This window comes from Eretmochelys imbricata, chromosome 9 (assembly GCF_965152235.1).
Source record: "Eretmochelys imbricata isolate rEreImb1 chromosome 9, rEreImb1.hap1, whole genome shotgun sequence".
NCBI classification, from domain to species: Eukaryota; Metazoa; Chordata; order Testudines; family Cheloniidae; genus Eretmochelys; species Eretmochelys imbricata.
The window spans coordinates 91,800,189-91,821,799 of NC_135580.1; the positions used below are offsets into that span (position 1 = coordinate 91,800,189).

Genomic DNA, 21,611 nt, shown 5'->3' on the forward strand with positions numbered 1-21,611 from the left:
GGGAAGAACACCTGTGTGTGTGTTAAATTGATCAGATTTTTCTGGGAGTTCAGCAAGCAATTTGCCATTTCTACTGTAAAAAAAAAAATGAAGACCCAAACTATACAAGATAGGGTTTACTAAGAAAAAGAGAACCAAACTCATCTCACAGCAACTTCTCAAAAATGGGAACGAAGATAGTGTCTTTACCATACTGAACAACATAAAAGCTTTTTAAAAATAGGATTACCACAAGAAGTACCTGTGTTAAAAATTACACATTTCATTTAGTTCCTTTTGAGTTAAAGATTTGAGACAGATGCTATTGGTAAAAATAAAGCCGGTTTTATCCTTTTCTCATGTTTATTTTTGCAACCATTCACTTAAAATTAAAATTCTAAGTAAACAGTAGTTACTACAGCAGGGCATACATTATAAAAATGCAGAAATGTTAGGGGTACAAGCCCAAAAACCAACTGACAAAATATACTGCTAAAAACATTTTTATGATGATTAATCCATACCTTAAAAATATTTTATTTCAAGTACAAAGTGGAACGCACACAACTCATTTGCAAAGAAAATGAAGTTCAAAAATTCATGTAATAAACATTGCTAGACTAAAATTTGTATGTTTTGTAAATTGCAGTTTATTTAAACATGCAGCAAAATAGTTTAATTTTCTCTATGTTCATGTGCCATTGGAACTCAAGAATCCTCGTTTTACAGCACTCATTTATTAATATAATCTTAATCTTACGTTGTCTTGTACTTACTCAATTATTAATTACCTTCATCTTCTCCCACACAAAGCAAAGTATGTCAAGTATGACTGGAAAAAGGCTAATGTAGTGCCCATCTTTACAAAAGGAAAGAAGGAGGATCCTGGGAACTACAGGCCAGTCAGCCTCACTTCAGTCCCTGGAAAAATCATGAAGCAGGTCCTCAAGGAATCAATTCTGAAGCACTTAGAGGAGAGGAAAGTGATCAGGAACAGTCAGCATGGATTCACCAAGGGCAAGTCATGCCTGACTAATTGCCTTCTAAGACGAGATAACTGGCTCTGTGGATGAAGGGAAAGCAGTGGACGTGTTGTTCCTTGACTTTAGCAAAGCTTTTGACATGGTCTCCCACAGTATTCTTGCCAGCAAGTTAAAGAAGTATGGGCTGGATGAATGGACTACAGGTTGATAGAAAGCTGGCTAGATTGTCGGGCTCAACGGGTAATGAACAAAGGCTCCATGTCTAATTGGCAGCCGGTATCAAGTGGAGTGCCCCAGCGGTCAGTCCTGGGGCCGGTTTTGTTCAATATCTTCATAAATGATCTGGAGGATGGTGTGGATTGCACACTCAGCAAGTTTGCAGATGACACTAAACTGGGAGGAGTGGTAGATATGCTGGAGGGTAGGGATAGGATACAGAGGGACCTAGACAAATTGGAGGATTGGGCCAAAAGAAATCTGATGAGATTCAACAAGGACAAGTGCAGAGTCCTGCACTTAGGATGGAAGAATCCAATGCACCGCTACAGATTAGGGACCGAATGGCTCGGCAGCAGTTCTGCAGAAAAGGACCTAGGGGTTACAGTGGGCGAGAAGTTGGATATGAGTCAACAGTGTGCCCTTGTTGCCAAGAAGGCCAATGGCATTTTGGGATGTACAAGTAGGGGCATTGCCAGCAGATCGAGAGACGTGATCGTTCTCCTCTATTCAACACTGGTGAGGCCTCATCTGAAGTACTGTGTCCAGTTTTGGGCCCCACACTACAAGAAAGATGTGGAAAAATTGCAAAGAGTCCAGCGGAGGGCAACAAAAATGATTAGGGGACTGGAACACATCACTTATGAGGAGAGGCTGAGGGAACTGGGGATGTTTAGTCTTCAGAAGAGAAGAATGAGGGGGGATTTGATAGCTGCTTTCAACTACCTGAAAGGGGGCTCCAAAGAGGATGGCTCTAGACTGTTCTCAGCGGTAGCAGATGACAGAACAAGGAGTAATGGTCTCAAGTTGCAGTGGGGGAGATTTAGGTTGGATATTAGGAAAAACTTTTTCACTAGGAGGGTGCTGAAACACTGGAAAGCGTTACCTAGGGAGGTGGTGGAATCTCCTTCCCTAAAAGTTTTTAAAGTCAGGCTTGACAAAGCCCTGGCTGGGATGATTTAGTCGGGGATCGGTTCTGCTTTGAGCAGGGGTTGGACTAGATGACCTCCTGAGGTCCCTTCCAACCCTGATATTCTATGATTCAATATTTAAAATGATAAATGTCTCTTACTGTTGGCTAAATAGGGATATTAGCATGATATATTCTTAAGACTAGTACAATCTAGACAGAGCTATTGGATATTAACACATCTATACATGAATAATTTTACAGCCTGACTAATCAAAAGGTAACCCACTTTGTGTAGAGTAGATAAATGCTGCCTCTTTTTAAAAGAATTCTTTTGGAAAACAGCATCTGTAATAAAGACAGCAAGTCTGATATTTGCAGAAGTCCTACCTTACCGACCAACCCTTTATATAGTTTCCAACAAGCAAAACAGCAAGACATTTTCAAGGTCACCCAATTCCAGAACAGCAGTAACTGCAATTCTTCAGTAATCACACAAATTACAAAGCAAACTAATGTAGTTTTTATTTTACAAAAAGAAAAAAAGTCAAGTGAAAAAGTCTTATGTAAAACAAGTGAAAATACGATCCCTATAGAATATTATTTTGCGCTCGAAACTCACCTTGATATGTTCTAACCAGTGAGTTGATTCCAAACTAGAGAGCCAGTGCGATTCTTCTACATTAGGATAAACAATGTCCTTCAACTTTTTTAAAGATTCCCTCATGACATGAATATTATGAATATCTAGGAAGAAGAGTTCTGCATTGGGATATGCATCATCGCCTTCATATCCTCCCCCAGTGGCCTAAAAACCAAAAAACAGATTTGAAATCTACTTTTAGTTGTCATTTAAACTCTGCTGAAATACTTTAAGATTGAGAGGATTAAACCTTCTTTAGGATACCCTGCCACATTACCAAGTCAATTATTTATGAGGAAGTCCACCTATATAGCCCAACCATAGTAGGCAAGCCCTATTTTTATATTATATTTAATAATTATTCATTATATTTTTAGAAAGCTTTTTCCCCTCAATACAAATTACATAATAAAGAAAATAGTAGAAAATGCAAATCCAAGGTAGCTCGCTTTGTGCAGGGTATGGCCCAATAAATGTTTTTTGGTAAATGGTCTAACAAAGTTCAAATCTGTCCATCAATCTAGTTCTCTTTCTGGAACCCTCATGAGTTGCTGTTGCTGCCGCCTTGTCTTAGATAAACATATCAGGCCATGAAGTTAGAGAATGATTTTGGCAACTCTTACAGGGTCCTTTGTAAGGGCTTGATCCAGGTGTCAAATCTGAAGAGCATCACTTTCCTTATTACATTCAGAAGCGTAATCTTCCTACAATCTTCCTTAGTGTACCAAAGTCTGCATGCTCCTTCGAGCAAGGCTCCAAAAAGAAGAGTTATTTACTAAAGTAAATAGGAATTACTGGCCATACAAGCTTCCTCACACATTTCACCCTCCTACCATCATCAAATGCTTCCACTTCTTCCATCGCCTTTATGCATCTTTCAAAACAAGACAATCATTTCAGCTTTGATTTGGTTTTCGAGTTCCTGAACAGACCTGAACACTGATGATATTCAGGTTCTTTATTTTCATGAGTGCCAAAATTAAGAAGTGAAACAAAACAGTTATAATAATGTTGGCTGAAAGAGCTAAATTTTGTGAAGGTGAGTCCCATAATCCATGGACTGGATTGAACTAGCCAGACAAGCAAAAATGGAACACTACATCAGATAGGATCCAGGCTGCTTTGAGGACAAACGGTTATACCCCTAGACTCTATATATACACACATAAGTAATGGTGGTAAATAGCCTTCCCTTGACCAGACACCAACTACCTTAAACACAGGTAATTTTTATTAAGACATCCTGCTGTCTAACCATGTTGGTTTGTTTGTTTTAATTCCTGAGTATTATTTTTACTAGCTAAACAAATTTATGATTTAAGTATGGAGGAAACGGATTTAAAATAAGTGGAGCTCAGATGGACTAGAAGATAAAAATTAAAATATAAGGTACATTCCACAAAGCAGCAATATCTCAATCTTCTGATTGTACTTAGCACACTGGATCATCAATGGCAGAAATGAAATGAGGAATTATTTATTCACTACATTTCTATATTAACTAGGCAGGAGTTTAATCAAGAGGAAATGACAGTTTTTTCCTGTTTCCATATTACAAACTTTAATTAATGAAAGCACAGGTTTACCCACATTAGCACCAAGAGTCTCAAAGCTTGCTATATTTCAGTGTCCTGTTTATTTGCTCCTAGAATGAATAAAGTTTAAATAATAAAATTCTCTATAGCAGGGGAGGCCAAACTTACTGGCCCTCTGAGCCGCATACGACAATCTTCAAAAGTTTGAGAGCTGGGGCACGCCTGTCGGGAGCCAGGGCTTGGGGCTTCAGCTGAAGCTCCAAGAGTCCCCTCCCCCCTGGACAGAAACTCCTACCCCACCACCCTACTGCAAGGCAGAGGTCCTGGGCTCCCAGTCTGGTAGGCGGAGAGGGGGGCGGGGCTCATGAGTCACAGTAAAAGAGCCACATGTTGCTCACAAGCTACAGTTTGGCCACCCCTGCTCTATAGCTTGACCAATAATTTTGACAGACAGAATTCACGGAGTGATCACCATCAGCTTTACTTTAAGTGAGTTTTCTAAGAGCAAATTTTCTGTTTCTTGCATAACACATTTTAAGATTCTTACTAAAAAGTCACTGCTATGGCTGCTCTCTCAGAAGTTCTATGGCAAAGCAGTTGCAGAGGCCGATTCCTGCTTGCTGTAAGGAAAGAGAAAAATACACTGCCCCTACAAGTCATGCTAAGAGACTAGGCTTTTCAAGCGGTCTGAAATCACATTTCCCACCAGTAAAAATTCAACCCAACCCTCTAAACTATAGTGAAGAACGAGTACATGTGTAGTCCACTACCATTGCCACAGGATGGGGCTTTCTCAATGTGTCAGAGCTGTCATCCTGCCCCTAAAATAAAAGGTGTTTATATAATTTAGTCCCTTTTATTAGGTTTTATCCATCCTGGAGTAAGGAACGATTGTTACTTCAGCTCTAGGGCTTCAATAATTCCTACTGGCTGTGTGGTCTTTGGGTGTGGATGAAAAATGACATTCAAAGCCCAGGGAGTAAGCCCAAAATCTTGTTTACATAAGAGTTATCCAAGGCAAATCCAAAACTCTCCATTTTGCAGCTTCTTCTTCATTCTGACCTTACTCTACAGGCCAACCCTTTGCAGTGTATAGGTCAATATCCCTCAAACCCAGCAAATGCACCCTTCCACTGCTTCTACAGCTTAGAAGATTGAAAATACTTTTACTCAAGGGGTAATTCTGCACCACTGCGTGCACAAAGAATTCATGTCCCCGTAGATTTTTTTTTCACAGCAGAAAATACATTCTGACGGCGAGGCGCTGCAGTTACACCTTTCGCCCACCACGGGCTGCTGTGGTACCAGAACAAAGGGCAGCCAGCTCACTAGTCATAACAGTCAACAGCAGATAGGGAGGAAAGGCTGCGTTCCTCACAGTGCCCTGCCCAGGGTGCCAGGTGAGGAGGCACAGGATATGGGGGGTTGGGATGAGACAGACAGAGGGTGGCACATGGAGATGCTGGGGGGTTACACAGACTGGGATTCATAGAATCAAAGGACTGGAAGGGAGCTTGAGAGGTCTAGTCCAATTCCCTGCACTCAAGGCAGGACTAAGTATTATCTTAGACCACCCCTGACAGGTGTTTGTCTAACCTGCTCTTAAAAATCTCCAATGATGGAGATTCCACAACCTCCTTAGGCAATTTATTCTAGTGCTTAACCACCCTGACAGGAAATTTTTCCTAATGTCCAACCTAAACTGCCCGTGTTGCAATTAACGCCCATTGCTTCTTGTTTTATCCTCAGAGGTTAAAAAGAACAATTTTTCTCCCTCCTCCTTGTAACAACCTTTTATGCACTCAAAAACTATTGTGTCCCCCCCCCCACAATCTTCTCTTCTCCAGACTAAACAAACCAAATTTTTTTAATCTTCCCTCATAGGTCATGTTTTCTAGACCATTAATCATTTTTGTTGCTCTTCTCTGGACTTTCTCCAATTTATCCACATCTTTTCTGAAATGTGGCGCCCAGAACCAGACACAATACTCCAGTTAAGGCCTAATCAGCATGGAGAAGAGCAGAAGAATTACTTCTTTTATCCTGCTTATAACACTGCTGCTAATACATCCCAGAATCATATTTGGGTTTTTTTTTTTTTGGCGCAACAGTGTTACACTGTTGACTCATATTTAGCTTGTGATCCACTATGAGACCCAGGTCCCTTTACGCAGTACTCGTTCCCAGTTTGTATGTGTACAACTGATTGTTCTTTCCTAAGTGGAGTATTTTGCATTTGTCCTTATGGAATTTCATCCTATTTACCCCTCAGACCATTTCTATAGTTTGTCCAGATCATTCTGAATTTTAATCCTGTCTTCCAAAGCACTTGCAACCTCTCCCAGCTTGGTACCATCCACAAACTTTATGTGTACTCTCTCTGCCATTATCCAAATAATTGATGAAGATATTGAACAAAACCGGACCCAGAACTGATCCCTGCAAGATCCCATTTGATATACCCTTCCAGCTTGACTGTGAACCACTGAAAACTACTCTCTGGGAACCGTTTTCCAATCAGTTATGCACCCACCTTATAGTAGCTCCATTTAGGTTGTATTATATTCAGAAGGGCTTGGGGGAGGAGGGCAGGGGGAAAAGGAGGAGAAGAGAACTGGGGTGGGGGAGTGAGCAGGGATACATGGAGATGGGGTGGTTGAGTGGGGGTGCAGGGACACATGGGGACAGGGGCAAATGTACCTGACTGAATGGGAAAGGCTATGGGTCAGCCAGAGTCTCCATGGGTGAGGCCCCCCAACAACCTAAAAATCTCTCCCCAATCCCCCTGAAACTCCCCAAAAACTGTTCCATACTTCTCCCACCCACATCCCACAACACTGCAGGTTCACGCCCAGGCTCCTTCCCAGCAATTACTTCCCTTTCCCTCAGCTCCTCCATTACTCTGATTCCCCCAAGCCTTTGCACTGCTTCTGAGGCATGCTGGAAATATGCTTCTGTATTGTAGTTTAAATTATTACTCAAAGCTATGTATTAATATGCCTAGTAAGTAATCTATTTGTGAAAAAACACTTCCTGAATGATTTTTGTTGTCTGTATTGTTACAGACATACTTGTTGATAGAGATTTTGAAATAAATTACCAAAATAATTGAAACTGGCAAGACTATATTGTGTTATTTTGACAAATAAAATAAGCAGAACTTTAAAATATTGTGCACAGAATTTATTTTTTCGTGCAGAATTCCCCCAGGAGCAATAAGTAGGATTGATAACTCCTACCTCGCAAAAAAATGTTTTAAAAGAACCATCAGACGACAAAATATTTAGAACATTTTTCTAAAAAGCTGAAAAGCTGTACAGGAAAGTTACAATAAAAGAAATGTGTGTGTATAAGATTTGGCCATAATCCATCTTTGAATTAAGTCCAAAAAAATTTAAATCATTTTTGTAAGAAATGGCATTCCTTCCACAAGGAAAACCACAAGAGGATTACATGCTGTAACAAAGAGATAATGTTTTGGTCACCCACTAAAATTAAGTGTGCAGTGTAAAATGTTATTTGGGAACTAAAATGCAGCCAGTTGAACCAAAGCCTTAAAACACAACCAATCAGATTAAAATCTAGCTAAACTGTCTGTGATAAAGTACATTCCATACACTTCAGAGAAAAAATTAAAGCCATATTTCTTTTTTAATAAGCTATTCCATATTCCCAGCAAGTGGCCTGCAAAAGTTATTTTGTTTGTTATTTATGTTTTTGAGTTACAGCAGTGCAAAAACATCTTGCAGAATTCATTTTTTATCCCACCTTTAGAACTCTGAAGCAGCCCAACAAATATATTTGCTACAGGCTTCCAAGTTCCTCCACTTCTGAGAGGACTGTAATGTAGTGTGTTACTACTCGTATTTTGATGGCATTTTATTTTAAACTACCAACAGTTAAAAAAAAAAAGAAAGAAAAGAAAAAAAAAGCAAATGTAAAAATCTTACAGTTAGAAACAGCAAACTTATGACACAATTGCTTTTTCAGAAACAGGATTTTTAAAACATCTACTTACCTTGTTAGCTACTGCATTTACACTGGGTCTTGCATCATAGATAGTCAGTTTTGAGATCTGTCCATTAGCATCCCTGATAATATCAAGATACCTTTCGTCATCTTTATTCCTTTTCCCACTCATACCAACAAGAGGCTGACTGGAGCGCATAACAACAGCTTGGTTCTCTGGATGAATCCATGACAGCACCTAGCCACATACCAAAAAACGTTATCAAGCAACGTACTCTTTGAGAATCACAGCTTAAAGCATCAAAGTTATGTTCTTTATAAACAGTTAATGGGAAGTCTAAAATATTTAGACCTCGCTAAATTGGAAGAAATTGAAAAGGTAAGCGTATGTTTTGTCTTAAGTTAGAGTTATTGGCTATTATTTCTAGTAAAAGATCATTGCACAAGAACTACTGGCATGTAAAAAGTTTATTCTCCTCTTGTGTATGTAACTCCTATTTACGTCTCCTGAAATTGTATGCACATATACAAGGTCAAGTGTATTCTGTAATTTCAGAATTCATCTCCTTAATCTCATCTTTCGTTAAATTCTAATGGCTGGGTAAATAATTTTGAAAATGCAAACTGAGCATAAACTAATGCAAAAATGCCTGCCTGAATCAGCAAAGAGGCTGCAACAATAATTCAGAGGTGTGAACAGATCCCATACATTTCAGTTAGAGTCCCCACGATTCTGCAACTGCGTAGTCTAGCATTTTTCCATCATGTCACATAATTCAGCATTTTTGCTCCATCCAGGTGCCTGAAATTTTGTTTTCTCTCCCTGCAGTTGCCTCTTGCTTTCCAGATCTCCCGACAATGGGAAGTTAATTTGAGTACAGTTTGTTTTCTCTCCCTTCACTGTTCCACTAAATCAGAGAATGGAAGGGAAAAAAAACAAGACAGCCCAGCTTCCTAGTCTATGAGAACAAAGTCTGAGGAACCAGTGAGATGAGCCTCTGAAAGTGGCTACAATTTATCCATTGTCCTTGCACACAGAACAGGAAGAAGAGTCTGAGCACGTTGACAATACTGTGAGAACATGGGGGCGGAGCCAGGCCACCTTGTGAGCATCCTCAAAAGTAATCACTGTTGAAAATAATCCTCAATGAAGATTACATCAACGAGCCATAGTTGTCAATGTTTGTGTGGGGATGGGAATGAATGGTTATTTTATGGTGATAGAATAAGTTCATGCTGCACAAGAATTTGATCCCATTGTGCAGGCATATACAGAACCTAGCAAGATTTAGATGAGATTAGCCTGGTTACAAAAAGAACTAACCGTAAATCCATTATATAACCTTAATCACGTCACTAGATTTGATCTAGCACATTTTTTTTTACATGATCATATGAGTGCGCCTTTAACAAAGAGTGAAAGTAAAAACAAAAAACAAACCAAAATCAGTCAAAATGGTTTAAACAGAACTAGAATTTTTAGTTTTTATATTTGGCTGCAATTTGTTACTCTGTGGTTTCTATTCTAAAGTTAAAGAAGTTCTTCTAGGACTACCTAAAACGTATTTTAATTGTCTAAGTTAAAAATATTTCTTCCAAGCTATTAAAAAAAAATAAATAAATAGCTGGCAACTCAGTAAAAGGATACTATGTAGGAGGTCTGGCTCTATGAATGACCTTCAGATTTGTGTTAGACTGCCAGGTGGTTTGCATGCATATGAGAAGGATAACATTTGTTATCAATTCTTAAGTGCATCCAACAATAGTCAGCCCACAAAGTAGTACAGATGGTGGCCTGAGGCTTAGGCTCTGTCAACAAAAGGGAATGTGCAACAGTGGCAGTTATTGCTAGGAAAGGGAAATGAGAAGAGCAAAATGGGGATTGGAGATATTTTTGTAGGGGAACCAGAAACAGGGCTTGGCAGTCTCAGTAGTTTAAAGCAGTAAAATCAATTTAAGTTACTTGGCTGCAACATAAAAAAACCCCCTCATTTCTCAGGCCACAAGAGTCATATATTTGCATGTAAACGTCACAGTAATTACTCTTTAAGGCACATTCTATCACATACAGTACTTACTGGAATTCTATTTCGGGACCTAAAAGCAGCAACTTTCTTGAGATCATCATCTGTGGCATTATATGGGACTACCAAAAGTGATGGATATGTATCACATAGTCCATAATGTTCATTGATAAAAGTTACTCTCCACTGTTCATTGGGCAGTCCCTTAAAAACGAAACAGAAATAAGGTATGTTTTACTTGGTATTTTATAAGTTTGCAAATTCTTCTTTATACTTATTCTTTTACATGCTATTATGGCCACATGGTGGCAACAACCTACCAATTTACCATGAGTAACTATTGTAATGATGATACGGAACAAATGGTAGCTTAGAAGATTACAGGACCACACAAGACAGGACATGGCTGATGGGTTCACAATCTTTAACAACTACAATAGTTAAAACACGCTTGCCTGTATAGGCGGTACTTTTCACAAACTGTATTTTAACTAGACCTTCATGTAAAAAACAACACTGAAATTAGGAGAAAAAAATAGTTCAACAACAAGTGAAAAAAACCTTCTCCCTAATTTAGGGGTAAAGGAGGGAAAGAAAAGCTTTTTCCCCCTACAGAGACAACTGCCTTTCCAGCCTGCCTGTGAAAAAAAGGTTACAAAAAGGCACAAACCTAAAGAGAGAATTAGAGGAAAGGCCTTCCTCTCAAATTTTCTCCTTCTCATACCCTAACAAAGCTTGAGTCTTATATTTGTTTGAAGTTTGTTGAGGTTGAAAGCAGACTCCTGATTAGATTAGGAAACAAAATGGCCTCTTAGCTGAACAGACTACTGATATAACAGGATGTTACTCAGGAGACTCTATTCCCCCAACAGCCCATCAGCGAATTCAGAGGGGCTAACAAGCTCCCCATACACTCACACACACTGAGTGGGGTTTGTGTGGGTGTTTGAATTTTTACCTTTTCTTTAGGCCTGGGCCTCTAAACCTCGGACCAAACAGATGCTGCGTGAATCTGGATACTCCTTAGCCCATCAGAAAATTACAAGGAAAAAATCCAAGAGAGTTATGATGGCTTGTTGTGTAAACATGAATTTAAAACTTTTTAATGTACTTAGTATTTATGCGATATGTCATCATGAAAATAGTTTTGGTGCTATTCTCAGATGTATTTACCTAATTAACAAACATGCCTTTTAAAACTAAGTATACCATGCCCCCTTTCCTTTGTTGCCATTACTTTTTTTCCATATCAATTCAAAGCGTGAACTGATTTTATATAAACAACCACTGTAAAAGAATGCGCAGTTTCCATAATAAGCAATTTTCTAAACTTTTGGAAATACCAGACTGGATGGAATTTGCATACTTAAAGTATCCTAAATGCCTCTGTTACATTGTCACTCTCTCAACTTTTGAAGCAGGGCTCAAAATATCCAAAATTAGCAACACAGACTTCCAAGAGTGAAAACTTCTAGATTTTTTAATATTATATACTGACCAGTGCATGCAGCTAAAAAAAACCCCAACAGCTTTTAGAGTTGATTTATAAACTTGTGAAATGCACGGTTTACAATGTAAAAATCAAACTTTGTGTTGTCCTATAATTCATTTTACATGCAATATAGACAATTGAGAACTGTTGTAACTATTCAGTAAATCTACTAAATAATAATAATAGCATGCTATAATGGTATTTATCAAGAGTCTAAAAAGAAATACAGCGACACCTTACTAAGTTTTGTTTTTTTTTTTTTAAACAGTCTTGGAGGTTCCACCATGTTTTGTTTTTAATCTTACTTTTTTGTCAGATCTGTCAACCTTTCTCTACTTCACAATTTATTCTCCTCCTCCACCCGCCAAAAATGGTGACAAATGACCTTGCTACTTTCTGAAATTCACATACAAAAACCAGGTCTCTCTACATTTTCAGATAATGTTTAACTCACTTGTCTCCTGTATTCAGACATTGGATTATAAACCATCCAACCATTTTCAGCAAACTTTTCTTCATTTACAAATGCAAAAAAAGGCTGTAAGAGGGAAGACAAAGGAATTTAATACATAGAATGCCAACTGAAGGTAACTTACACAAGAAAGATCCTCACTCATCATGTCCCAAATGACTAGATCAATTTTCTGGTGTTGCTACCCCCATTGTATGTTCTGTTCAAAGTTGAGGTGTGACAGATAAATGTAAAACAGTACTTTTTGTATTGTACTCTAGATATTCACAAAATCTCGAATGAAACAATGTAAATTTGACAATTAAGAGTTTTAAAATACATTTTTTAACAAAAAGTTTGAAAAATAATATAAAACCTGAAAATTAGGAGGGTGAAAATGGTAAGAAATTATTTTTATATATTTTAAACCAAGCAGGTGACTCCTTGAGTGATTTTAAAATTTTTTACATTCCAGGTAGTTTCATATTCCACCCAAAGTAAAAAAACTTCTTTTCTAATAACTGTCAATGCTATTATTACTCAAGACATTAGATACAAACATGAAGGCGGAGAACAGATTGGGTTGTTGCTGATGTGTATAAAGGCACTTGAAGTCATATAGCAACCTCAGGACAAAGGAAGCAGTTTACCTTTCAGTAGCTTTAATACGGAGTTGGAAAAGACTCCCTAATTTTTATAAAAGCTGGCTTTCTATAGGTTATGCAGCTCAATGATTCAATACAGCTAGGTTCACCCTTTTTGAGAAACATTCATACTTGTTTAGAATCCTCTTACCTAGGACTCCTACCAGTAACTTCATGGTACCCTTTAATTCCTATTTACTTCCTTGTTTTGGCCACCTTCAAGTCGGTAACATGCTACATAATTCATTGCTTTTAACAATCATTGCAATGGTGGTGTGGACTCAAAGCACCTCCGTCAATGTGAAAAGCAATGACTCTGTGGTATATCAACTATTTGTTACGCCAGCTGGAGAAAGAAACTAAGAAATGGTTTTATAGCCCAAGGACAGGCGGTGAGAGAAGAAGTGCCAGGATGCTGCCTCGAGAGAGCTGTAGAACAGCTGTAAGGGGAGGAGAGGGCCAGGGCAGCTGATGTCTAACAATAAGACAAGAAATCACCTTGCTACTCATATGACAACATTTAGAAAAGATAAACTTGATGCTGGATCATCAAGCCTCTCAGAGCTGTGCAGTTCACACTTACAAGTCTAGAGCTGGTGTCATAAATATAAAGGGAAGGGTAAACCCCTTTGAAATCCCTCCTGGCCAGGGGAAAGCTCCTCTCACCTGTAAAGGGTTAAGAAGGTAAAGGTAACCTCGCTGGCACCTGACCAAAATGACCAATGAGGAGACAAGATACTTTCAAAAGCTGGGAGGAGGGACAGAAACAAAGGGTCTGTGTCTGTCTATATGCTGGTCTTTGTCGGGGATAGACGAGGAATGGAGTCTTAGAACTTTTAGTAAGTAATCTAGCTAGGTATGTGTTAGATTATGATTTCTTTAAATGGCTGAGAAAAGAATTGTGCTGAATAGAATAACTATTTCTGTCTGTGTATCTTTTTTGTAACTTAAGGTTTTGCCTAGAGGGGTTCTCTATGTTTTTTTAATCTAATTACCCTGTAAGATATCTACCATCCTGATTTTACAGGGGGGATTTCTTTATTTCTATTTACTTCTATTTTTATTAAAAGTCTTCTTGTAAGAAAACTGAATGCTTTTTCATTGTTCTCAGATCCAAGGGTTTGGGTCTGTGGTCACCTATGCAAATTGGTGAGGCTTTTTATCCAACATTTCCCAGGAAAGGGGGGGTGCAAGTGTTGGGAGGATTGTTCATTGTTCTTTAGATCCAAGGGTCTGTAGTCACCTAGGCAAATTGGTGAGGCTTTTTACCAAACCTTGTCCAGGAAGTGGGGTGCAAGGTTTTGGGAAGTATTTTGGGGGGAAGGACGCGTCCAAACAGCTCTTCCCCAGTAACCAGTATTAGTTTGGTGGTGGTAGTGGCCAGTCCAAGGACAACGGGTGGAATATTTTGTACCTTGGGGAAGTTTTGACCTAAGCTGGTAAAGATAAGCTTAGGAGGTTTTTCATGCAGGTCCCCACATCTGTACCCTAGAGTTCAGAGTGGGGGAGGAACCTTGACAGCTGGACTAACCACAGCCTGACACACAGTAATTAGTATGGGGAGGATGGCATGGGAGGAACACGTCCTGGTAGGTAAGAATCAAGATCCTGAAATTAGATTACTGCATCTCAGGAGGTTAAGGAATTCTTCACAAATGTGCCATAGGTACAAGTGTGCATGGGCTTCTTCAACAGGCAAGTCCTTCTCTTGAACAGGCTGAGTTGCAATGAAGCTAGGACCTACAGCCTTCTGTAGCTTGAGCCAACCGGATATTTTGGGTTAACTCAGGCCTGACGTGTTGCACATGTTTAAATCAAACAGTCACTTATGAGTAAAACATTTAAAATGGAATCCTGCAACAGGAAGAGTGGTTTTCATTTCCCTAAACACACATTCTATCTCAGACTGACAAGCCTTAAAAATTAGTTATTACACATACATTGTAATTGCGTGTACTATTTAAGAAAATATTGCATCTAACCCATTAGAACTGGGAACTATAACAGCTTAAGCGCAACAAAATTACTATTAGATTAGTGTTCAGTTCCAAATTAATTCTCAGACAACTTGGTAAAGAAAATAGTTACACTTTCCCTCTTTATACATGGCAGCCTTCAATAGGAGTAAGCCTTAAATAAATTTTGACTGAAGTTGATTGTACTAATTAGGGGGCCCATGTCTCTCAAGAAAAAGAGGTCTACTAGAAACAGAAGTGAATATTTGAAGGTAGGCAGAAGAACTGTAAAAATAATTGAACAAAAACAGAAGCTCACAAACCACTGAAGTAATTTATGTGCACTGAACTCATAGCACATGGCCATTTTAAAGTGGTAATTTATTATACACAAAATTTGATCCATCTTTCATAAGAATCCACCCAAGGGCCTACCATCACAACACAGAAAAGGGCAATTTTAAACTAGAGGCTGAACAAAAATAATACTGGAAATATTAGAGAAACTGATCTCTTAAAACAGGAGTTTGTTGCTTATTCAAGGTGACTCTTAAATGCAGGTTTCACTGGAAAATTAAAACATTCCCCAGTTCAATCACTGAGAAATAAAATAAGAACAAGCTGTCTCTGGTACTCTATGCCAGCATAGATTAAATATTCCTATCGCTGATAAATTTCCTGTTAAAATAAAATAAATCAAGAAGCTGGTGACCCAATCTAGAAGTAGCCAAGTTGTATGTTTCACCACGAAAATAACAAAAAAATCTTTTTCAGATGGAGAATGACATAGGGAAACCCTTATTTTAATTTCAAGTTTCAAAACTAAAATGAGAAAACTGTCTGTAGAGGGGATGAATGCTTACAATGGGAAAAGAGATTTCTTTTAAAGCAGGACTCTGTGCTCCCATGCGTATTATATGTCATTCAGGTCTTATTTTGAAATATATAGATATACAAATTCTAGTCTCTTTTTGTTAGAACAACAGGATGATCTAAAACTTTAAGAGAGCAACCACAGAAGTTTAAGAACATAGTATTTAGAAATGATAAGTTCCCTTTAGGAGTCAAGTGAACTACTTTTAACTCCTTTAACTTTTCTCAGAGTTGACAAACTGAGAAGAAAGCTAATTCTACAAGTCCCGAAAGGTGAGCATTATCAATTGTTTACTTTACTAGATATCCTTAGAAAAACTAGAATATAAGCAGTCAATTGAATTGTGCCAAAAATCTGCTGTATCTCATTAAAACATATAACAGCACAACACAATTATGAAATGCAGTGAAGACATGAAGCTTTAGAAGAATATGGAATGAAGGAAGCATTTGGGGCTTTTCAATATATTTATCAGAACTATCCTCTAGGAGGAGAATCCCAGCATGTTATATGCTTTCAAAATAAATGTTAGGTCTGCTATAACATTTCTGGTAAAAGATGAAAGGATTTAAAAAGTGGAGGCCTACTGTGCTTCTGTATCCTTACACAGGAGTTGAATAAGCTATTACTAAAAAGCATATATTGTACATATATCATCCAAAATAAAGGTCTGGTAACAATCAATGATCTTACTCATTAGAGAAGAAAAATGTGGTAGAGATTGCTTTATAAGCTAAACATTCCCCCTCTGCCTTCCACTTAAGCTTTTTCTTTTTAAAAGACTAGACACTGTAAGAAGACAAAAAGAAGTTAAATGCTAGTGTTTAAAACCGAATACAGTTCATTCTCCACTGTCACCTCCACTCTCATCCTAGGTCTTTCTTTCACAGCAAAATACATGAATATCCAAAGCAGAAAAGTTTCAAGAGAGTGAAATTGCTTCCTTTTTCAATCTCTAATAAACATAGGTATGAATGTTTCACAAGCAGTAAACGTTTTTGAAGTCTTTTCTCAATTAATCTAAATTATTTTTATTCATCCCCGTTCAAGAACCTTAATTATAGGGATGATTTAGTTGGGGTTGGTCCTGCTTTGAGCAAGGAGTTAGACTAGATGACCTCCTGAGGTCTCTTCCAACCCTAGGTCTTCTATGATTCTATGATTAACTGAGCTAAAGATTCTTGACTGCATATTCCACCAATGCATACCATTAAAGGCAAGGCAATAAGCATTTAAGTCATTTGTCTCCCACCTACACTTGTCTCATCAGACCTCTTTCAGCTAGAGCTGGGCAAAAATTTTCATTAAATAGTTTATTTAATGAAAAATACAGTTTTGCCTAACCTGAAACTATTTGTGAATTGGTGACACTACTAAAACAGTTTGATTTTGGGAGACCAGAATCAAAGTGGCCAGAGGTGTCAGAGAAGGAGGAGGTGGCAGTAGTATCATCCTTATAACGTTTAGCTCAGAGGTTAGGACACGCACCAGGAATGTGGGAAACATAGGTTCAATTCCCCCCTCTGCCTGACGTGGAGCAGGGATCTGAACTTGAGTCTCCCACATTGCAGTACAGTGCCTGGGGCAGGGAAACCTGGGGATTAGGGCACTCACCTAGGATGGGAAAGACCCATGTTCAAAGCCCCTGATCCAATGGACTGTTTATTTATGCAAAGCGAAGCAAGTACACCACAGAGACTCTGAAACCACCTTAACATTTTTTAAAATGTCCAAGGTTTTTCGCAGTCTGACTCATGATTTTTCAATGCTTGGCTTTGGCAATACAAATGACTGTTCCTTTCCCAAAAAGCTTAAAACCTAAATAAATAAATCCACTAAGGACACCAAATAAGCAGATGAAAATATTTTCACTGATTAGAGCTAAAGCACTAACGGTGTATCCAACACCACAGAATTTGTGGGCAAGGGAAGGAGTAGGAGAAACAGCATTTTATGAAAAAAGGTTTCAACATTGGTAAAATTTTTACACTCCCTACATGAATAATTCTGTTCACTTCTGTGGAAATGCCAACACAAATTCTCAATATACATATTAGCCTCTTCCTCTTCAAAGCCCTCACAGGCTTACATTCAACTTTAACATCTAACTTTACCATCACCACTTCATATATGAAAATAAACTATATACTATATGACATCAGTAAGAGATTTTTGGAACTCTACAGAAGAAGAAAATTTTGACTCTGGAGATTGTCAGATGACAACCTGGTTTAGCCATTTTTAGTAACTGTTTTACTGGTCTTTTTACAGTGAATGTAGGATAACAGCTGCTATGGAAAACAAAAAGGAGCACTGAAAAAAACCACCACTTGCAAACAACGCCAATCCTTGCTCACTGGTTCTTCTGTTTCTAACTCATTGGATTCACCCCTTTTATATACTATAACTCAGCCCTGGTCTACACTAGGACTTTAGGTCGAATTTAGCAGCGTTAAATCGATGTAAACCTGCACCCGTCCACACAATGAAGCCCTTTATTTCGACTTAAAGGGCTCTTAAAATCGATTTCCTTACTCCACCCCTGACAAGTGGATTAGCGCTTAAATCGACGTTGCCGGCTCGAATTTGGGGTACTGTGGACACAATTTGATGGTATTGGCCTCCGGGAGCTATCCCAGAGTGCTCCATTGTGACCGCTCTGGACAGCACTCTCAACTCAGATGCACTGGTCAGGTAGACAGGAAAAGAACCGCGAACTTTTAAATCTCATTTCCTGTTTAGCCAGTGTGGCAAGCTGCAGGTGACCATGCAGAGCTCATCAGCACAGGTGACCATGATGGAGTCCCAGAATCACAAAAGAGCTACAGCATGGACCGAACGGGAGGTACGGGATCTGATCGCTGTTTGGGGAGAGGAATCCGTGCTATCAGAACTCCGTTCCAGTTTTCGAAATGCCAAAACCTTTGTCAAAATCTCCCAGGGCATGAAGGACAGAGGCCATAACAAGGACCCGAAGCAGTGCCGCGTGAAACTGAAGGAGCTGAGGCAAGCCTACCAGAAAACCAGAGAGGCGAACGGCCGCTCCGGGTCAGAGCCCCGGACATGCCGCTTCTATGATGAGCTGCATGCCATTTTAAGGGCTTCAGCCACCACTACCCCAGCCGTGTTGTTTGACTCCTTCAATGGAGATTGAGGCAATACGGAAGCAGGTTTTGGGGACGAAGAAGATGATGATGATGATGAGGTTGTAGATAGCTCACAGCAAGCAAGCGGAGAAACCGGTTTTCCCGACACCCAGGAACTGTTTCTCACCCTGGACCTGGAGCCAGTACCCCCCGAACCCACCCAAGGCTGCCTCCTGGAGCCAGCAGGCAGAGAAGGGACCTCTGGTGAGTGTACCTTTTAAAATACTATACATGGTTTAAAAGCAAGCATGTGAAAGGATTACTTTGCTCTGACATTCGCGGTTCTCCTAGATGTACTCCTAAAGCCTTTGCAAAAGGTTTCTGGGGAGGGCAGCCTTATTGTGTCCTTAATGGTAGGACACTTTACCACTCCAGGCCAGTAACACGTACTCGGGAATCATTGTAAAACAAAGCATTGCAGTGTATGTTTGCTGGCATTCAAACAACATCCGTTCTTTATCTCTCTGTGTTATCCTCAGGAGAGTGAGATATAATTCATGGTCACCTGGTTGAAATAGAGTGCTTTTCTTCAGGGGACAGTCAGAGGAGCCCATTCCTGCTGGGCTGTTTGCCTGTGGCTAAACAGAAATGTTCCCCGCTGTTAGCCACAGGAAGGGGGGAGGGTTGAGGGGGTAGCCACGCGGTGGGGGGAGGCAAAATGCGACCTTGTAACGAAAGCACATGTGCTATGTATGTAATGTTAACAGCAAGGATTACCCTGAAAGAGTGTAGCCACTGATTTATAAAATGTGTCTTTTTAAATACCGCTGTCCCTTTTTTTTTCTCCACCAGCTGCATGTGTTTCAATGATCACAGGATCTTCTCCTTCCCAGAAGCGAGTGAAGCTTAGAAAGAAAAAAAAACCGCACTCGCGATGAAATGTTCTCCGAGCTCATGCTGTCCTCCCACACTGACAGAGCACAGACGAATGCGTGGAAGCAAATAATGTCAGAGGACAGGAAAGCACAAAATGACCGGGAGGAGAGGTGGCGGGCTGAAGAGAGTAAGTGGCGGGCTGAAGAGAGGGCTGAAGCTCAAATGTGGCGGCAGCGTGATGAGAGGAGGCAGGATTCAATGCTGAGGCTGCTGGCGGACCAAACCAGTATGCTCCAGTGTATGGTTGAGCTGCAGCAAAGGCAGCTGGAGCACAGACTGCCACTACAGCCCCTGAGTAACCAACCGCCCTCCTCCCCAAGTTCCATAGCCTCCACACCCAGACACCCAAGAACGCGGTGGGGGGGTCTCCGGCCAACCAGCCACCCCACCACAGAGGATTGCCCAAAAAAAAGAAGGCTGTCATTCAATAAATTTTAAAGTTGTAAACTTTTAAAGTGCTGTGCTTAAAGTGCTGTGTGGCATTTTCCTTCCCTCCTCCACCACCCCTCCTGGGCTACCTTGGTAGTCATCCCCCTATTTGTGTGATGAATGAATAAAGAATGCATGAATGTGAAGCAACAATGACTTTATTGCCTCTGCAAGCGGTGATTGACGGGAGAAGGGGCGAGTGGTTAGCTTACAGGGAAGTAGAGTGAACCAAGGGGCGGGGGGTTTCATCAAGGAGAAACAAACAGAACTTTCACACCGTAGCCTGGCCAGTCATGAAACTGGTTTTCAAAGCTTCTCTGATGCGTACCGCGCCCTCCTGTGCTCTTCTAACCGCCCTGGTGTCTGGCTGCGCGTAACCAGCAGCCAGGCGATTTGCCTCAACCTCCCACCCCGCCATAAACGTCTCCCCCTTACTCTCACAGATATTGTGGAGCACACAGCAAGCAGTAATAACAGTGGGAATATTGGTTTCGCTGAGGTCTAAGCGAGTCAGTAAACTGCGCCAGCGCGCCTTTAAACGTCCAAATGCACATTCTACCACCATTCTGCACTTGCTCAGCCTGTAGTTGAACAGCTCCTGACTACTGTCCAGGCTGCCTGTGTACGGCTTCATGAGCCATGGCATTAAGGGGTAGGCTGGGTCCCCAAGGATACATATAGGCATTTCAACATCCCCAACAGTTATTTTCTGGTCTGGGAATGAAGTCCCTTCCTGCAGCTTTTGAAACAGTCCAGAGTTCCTGAAGATGCGAGCGTCACGTACCTTTCCCGGCCATCCCACGTTGATGTTGGTGAAACGTCCCTTGTGATCCACCAGAGCTTGCAGCACTATCGAAAAGTACCCCTTGCGGTTTATGTACTCGGCGGCTTGGTGCTCCGGTGCCAAGATAGGGATATGCGTTCCGTCTATGGCCCCACCACAGTTAGGGAATCCCATTGCAGCAAAGCCATCCACTATGACCTGCACATTTCCCAGGGTCACTACCCTTGATATCAGCAGATCTTTGATTGCGTGAGCTACTTGCATCACAGCAGCCCCCACAGTAGATTTGCCCACTCCAAATTGATTCCCAACTGACCGGTAGCTGTCTGGCGTTGCAAGCTTCCACAGGGCTATCGCCACTCGCTTCTCAACTGTGAGGGCTGCTCTCATCTTGGTATTCATGCGCTTCAGGGCAGGGGAAAGCAAGTCAAAGTTCCATGAAAGTGCCCTTACGCATGCGGAAGTTTCGCAGCCACTGGGAATCGTCCCAGACCTGCAACACTAGCGGTCCAGTCTGTGCTTGTTTCCCGAGCCCAGAATCGGCGTTCCACAGCATGAACCTGCCCCATTAGCACCATGATGCATGCATTGGCAGGGCCCATGCTTTCAGAGAAATCTGTGTCCATGTCCTGATCACTCACGTGACCGCGCTGACGTCGCCTCCTCGCCCGGTATCGCTTTGCCAGGCTCCGGAGCTGCAT

At 40.4% G+C, this 21,611-nt stretch overlaps 1 protein-coding gene across 8 annotated transcripts in view; it reads right to left on the reverse strand.

Annotated features, from left to right (window-relative positions):
- MTM1 (myotubularin 1) overlaps positions 1 to 21,611 on the reverse strand; it is a 78,563-nt gene that overhangs the window by 12,929 nt on the left and 44,023 nt on the right. For all 8 annotated transcript variants that reach the window (XM_077826155.1, XM_077826149.1, XM_077826152.1 and 5 more), the window contains 4 exons: positions 12,206 to 12,289; positions 10,314 to 10,463; positions 8,285 to 8,473; positions 2,711 to 2,896 (listed from right to left, as the gene is read on the reverse strand). In XM_077826155.1, coding sequence (XP_077682281.1) covers positions 2,711 to 2,896; positions 8,285 to 8,473; positions 10,314 to 10,463; positions 12,206 to 12,289 — 609 coding nt within the window. The remainder of the gene's footprint in view (positions 1 to 2,710; positions 2,897 to 8,284; positions 8,474 to 10,313; positions 10,464 to 12,205; positions 12,290 to 21,611) is intronic.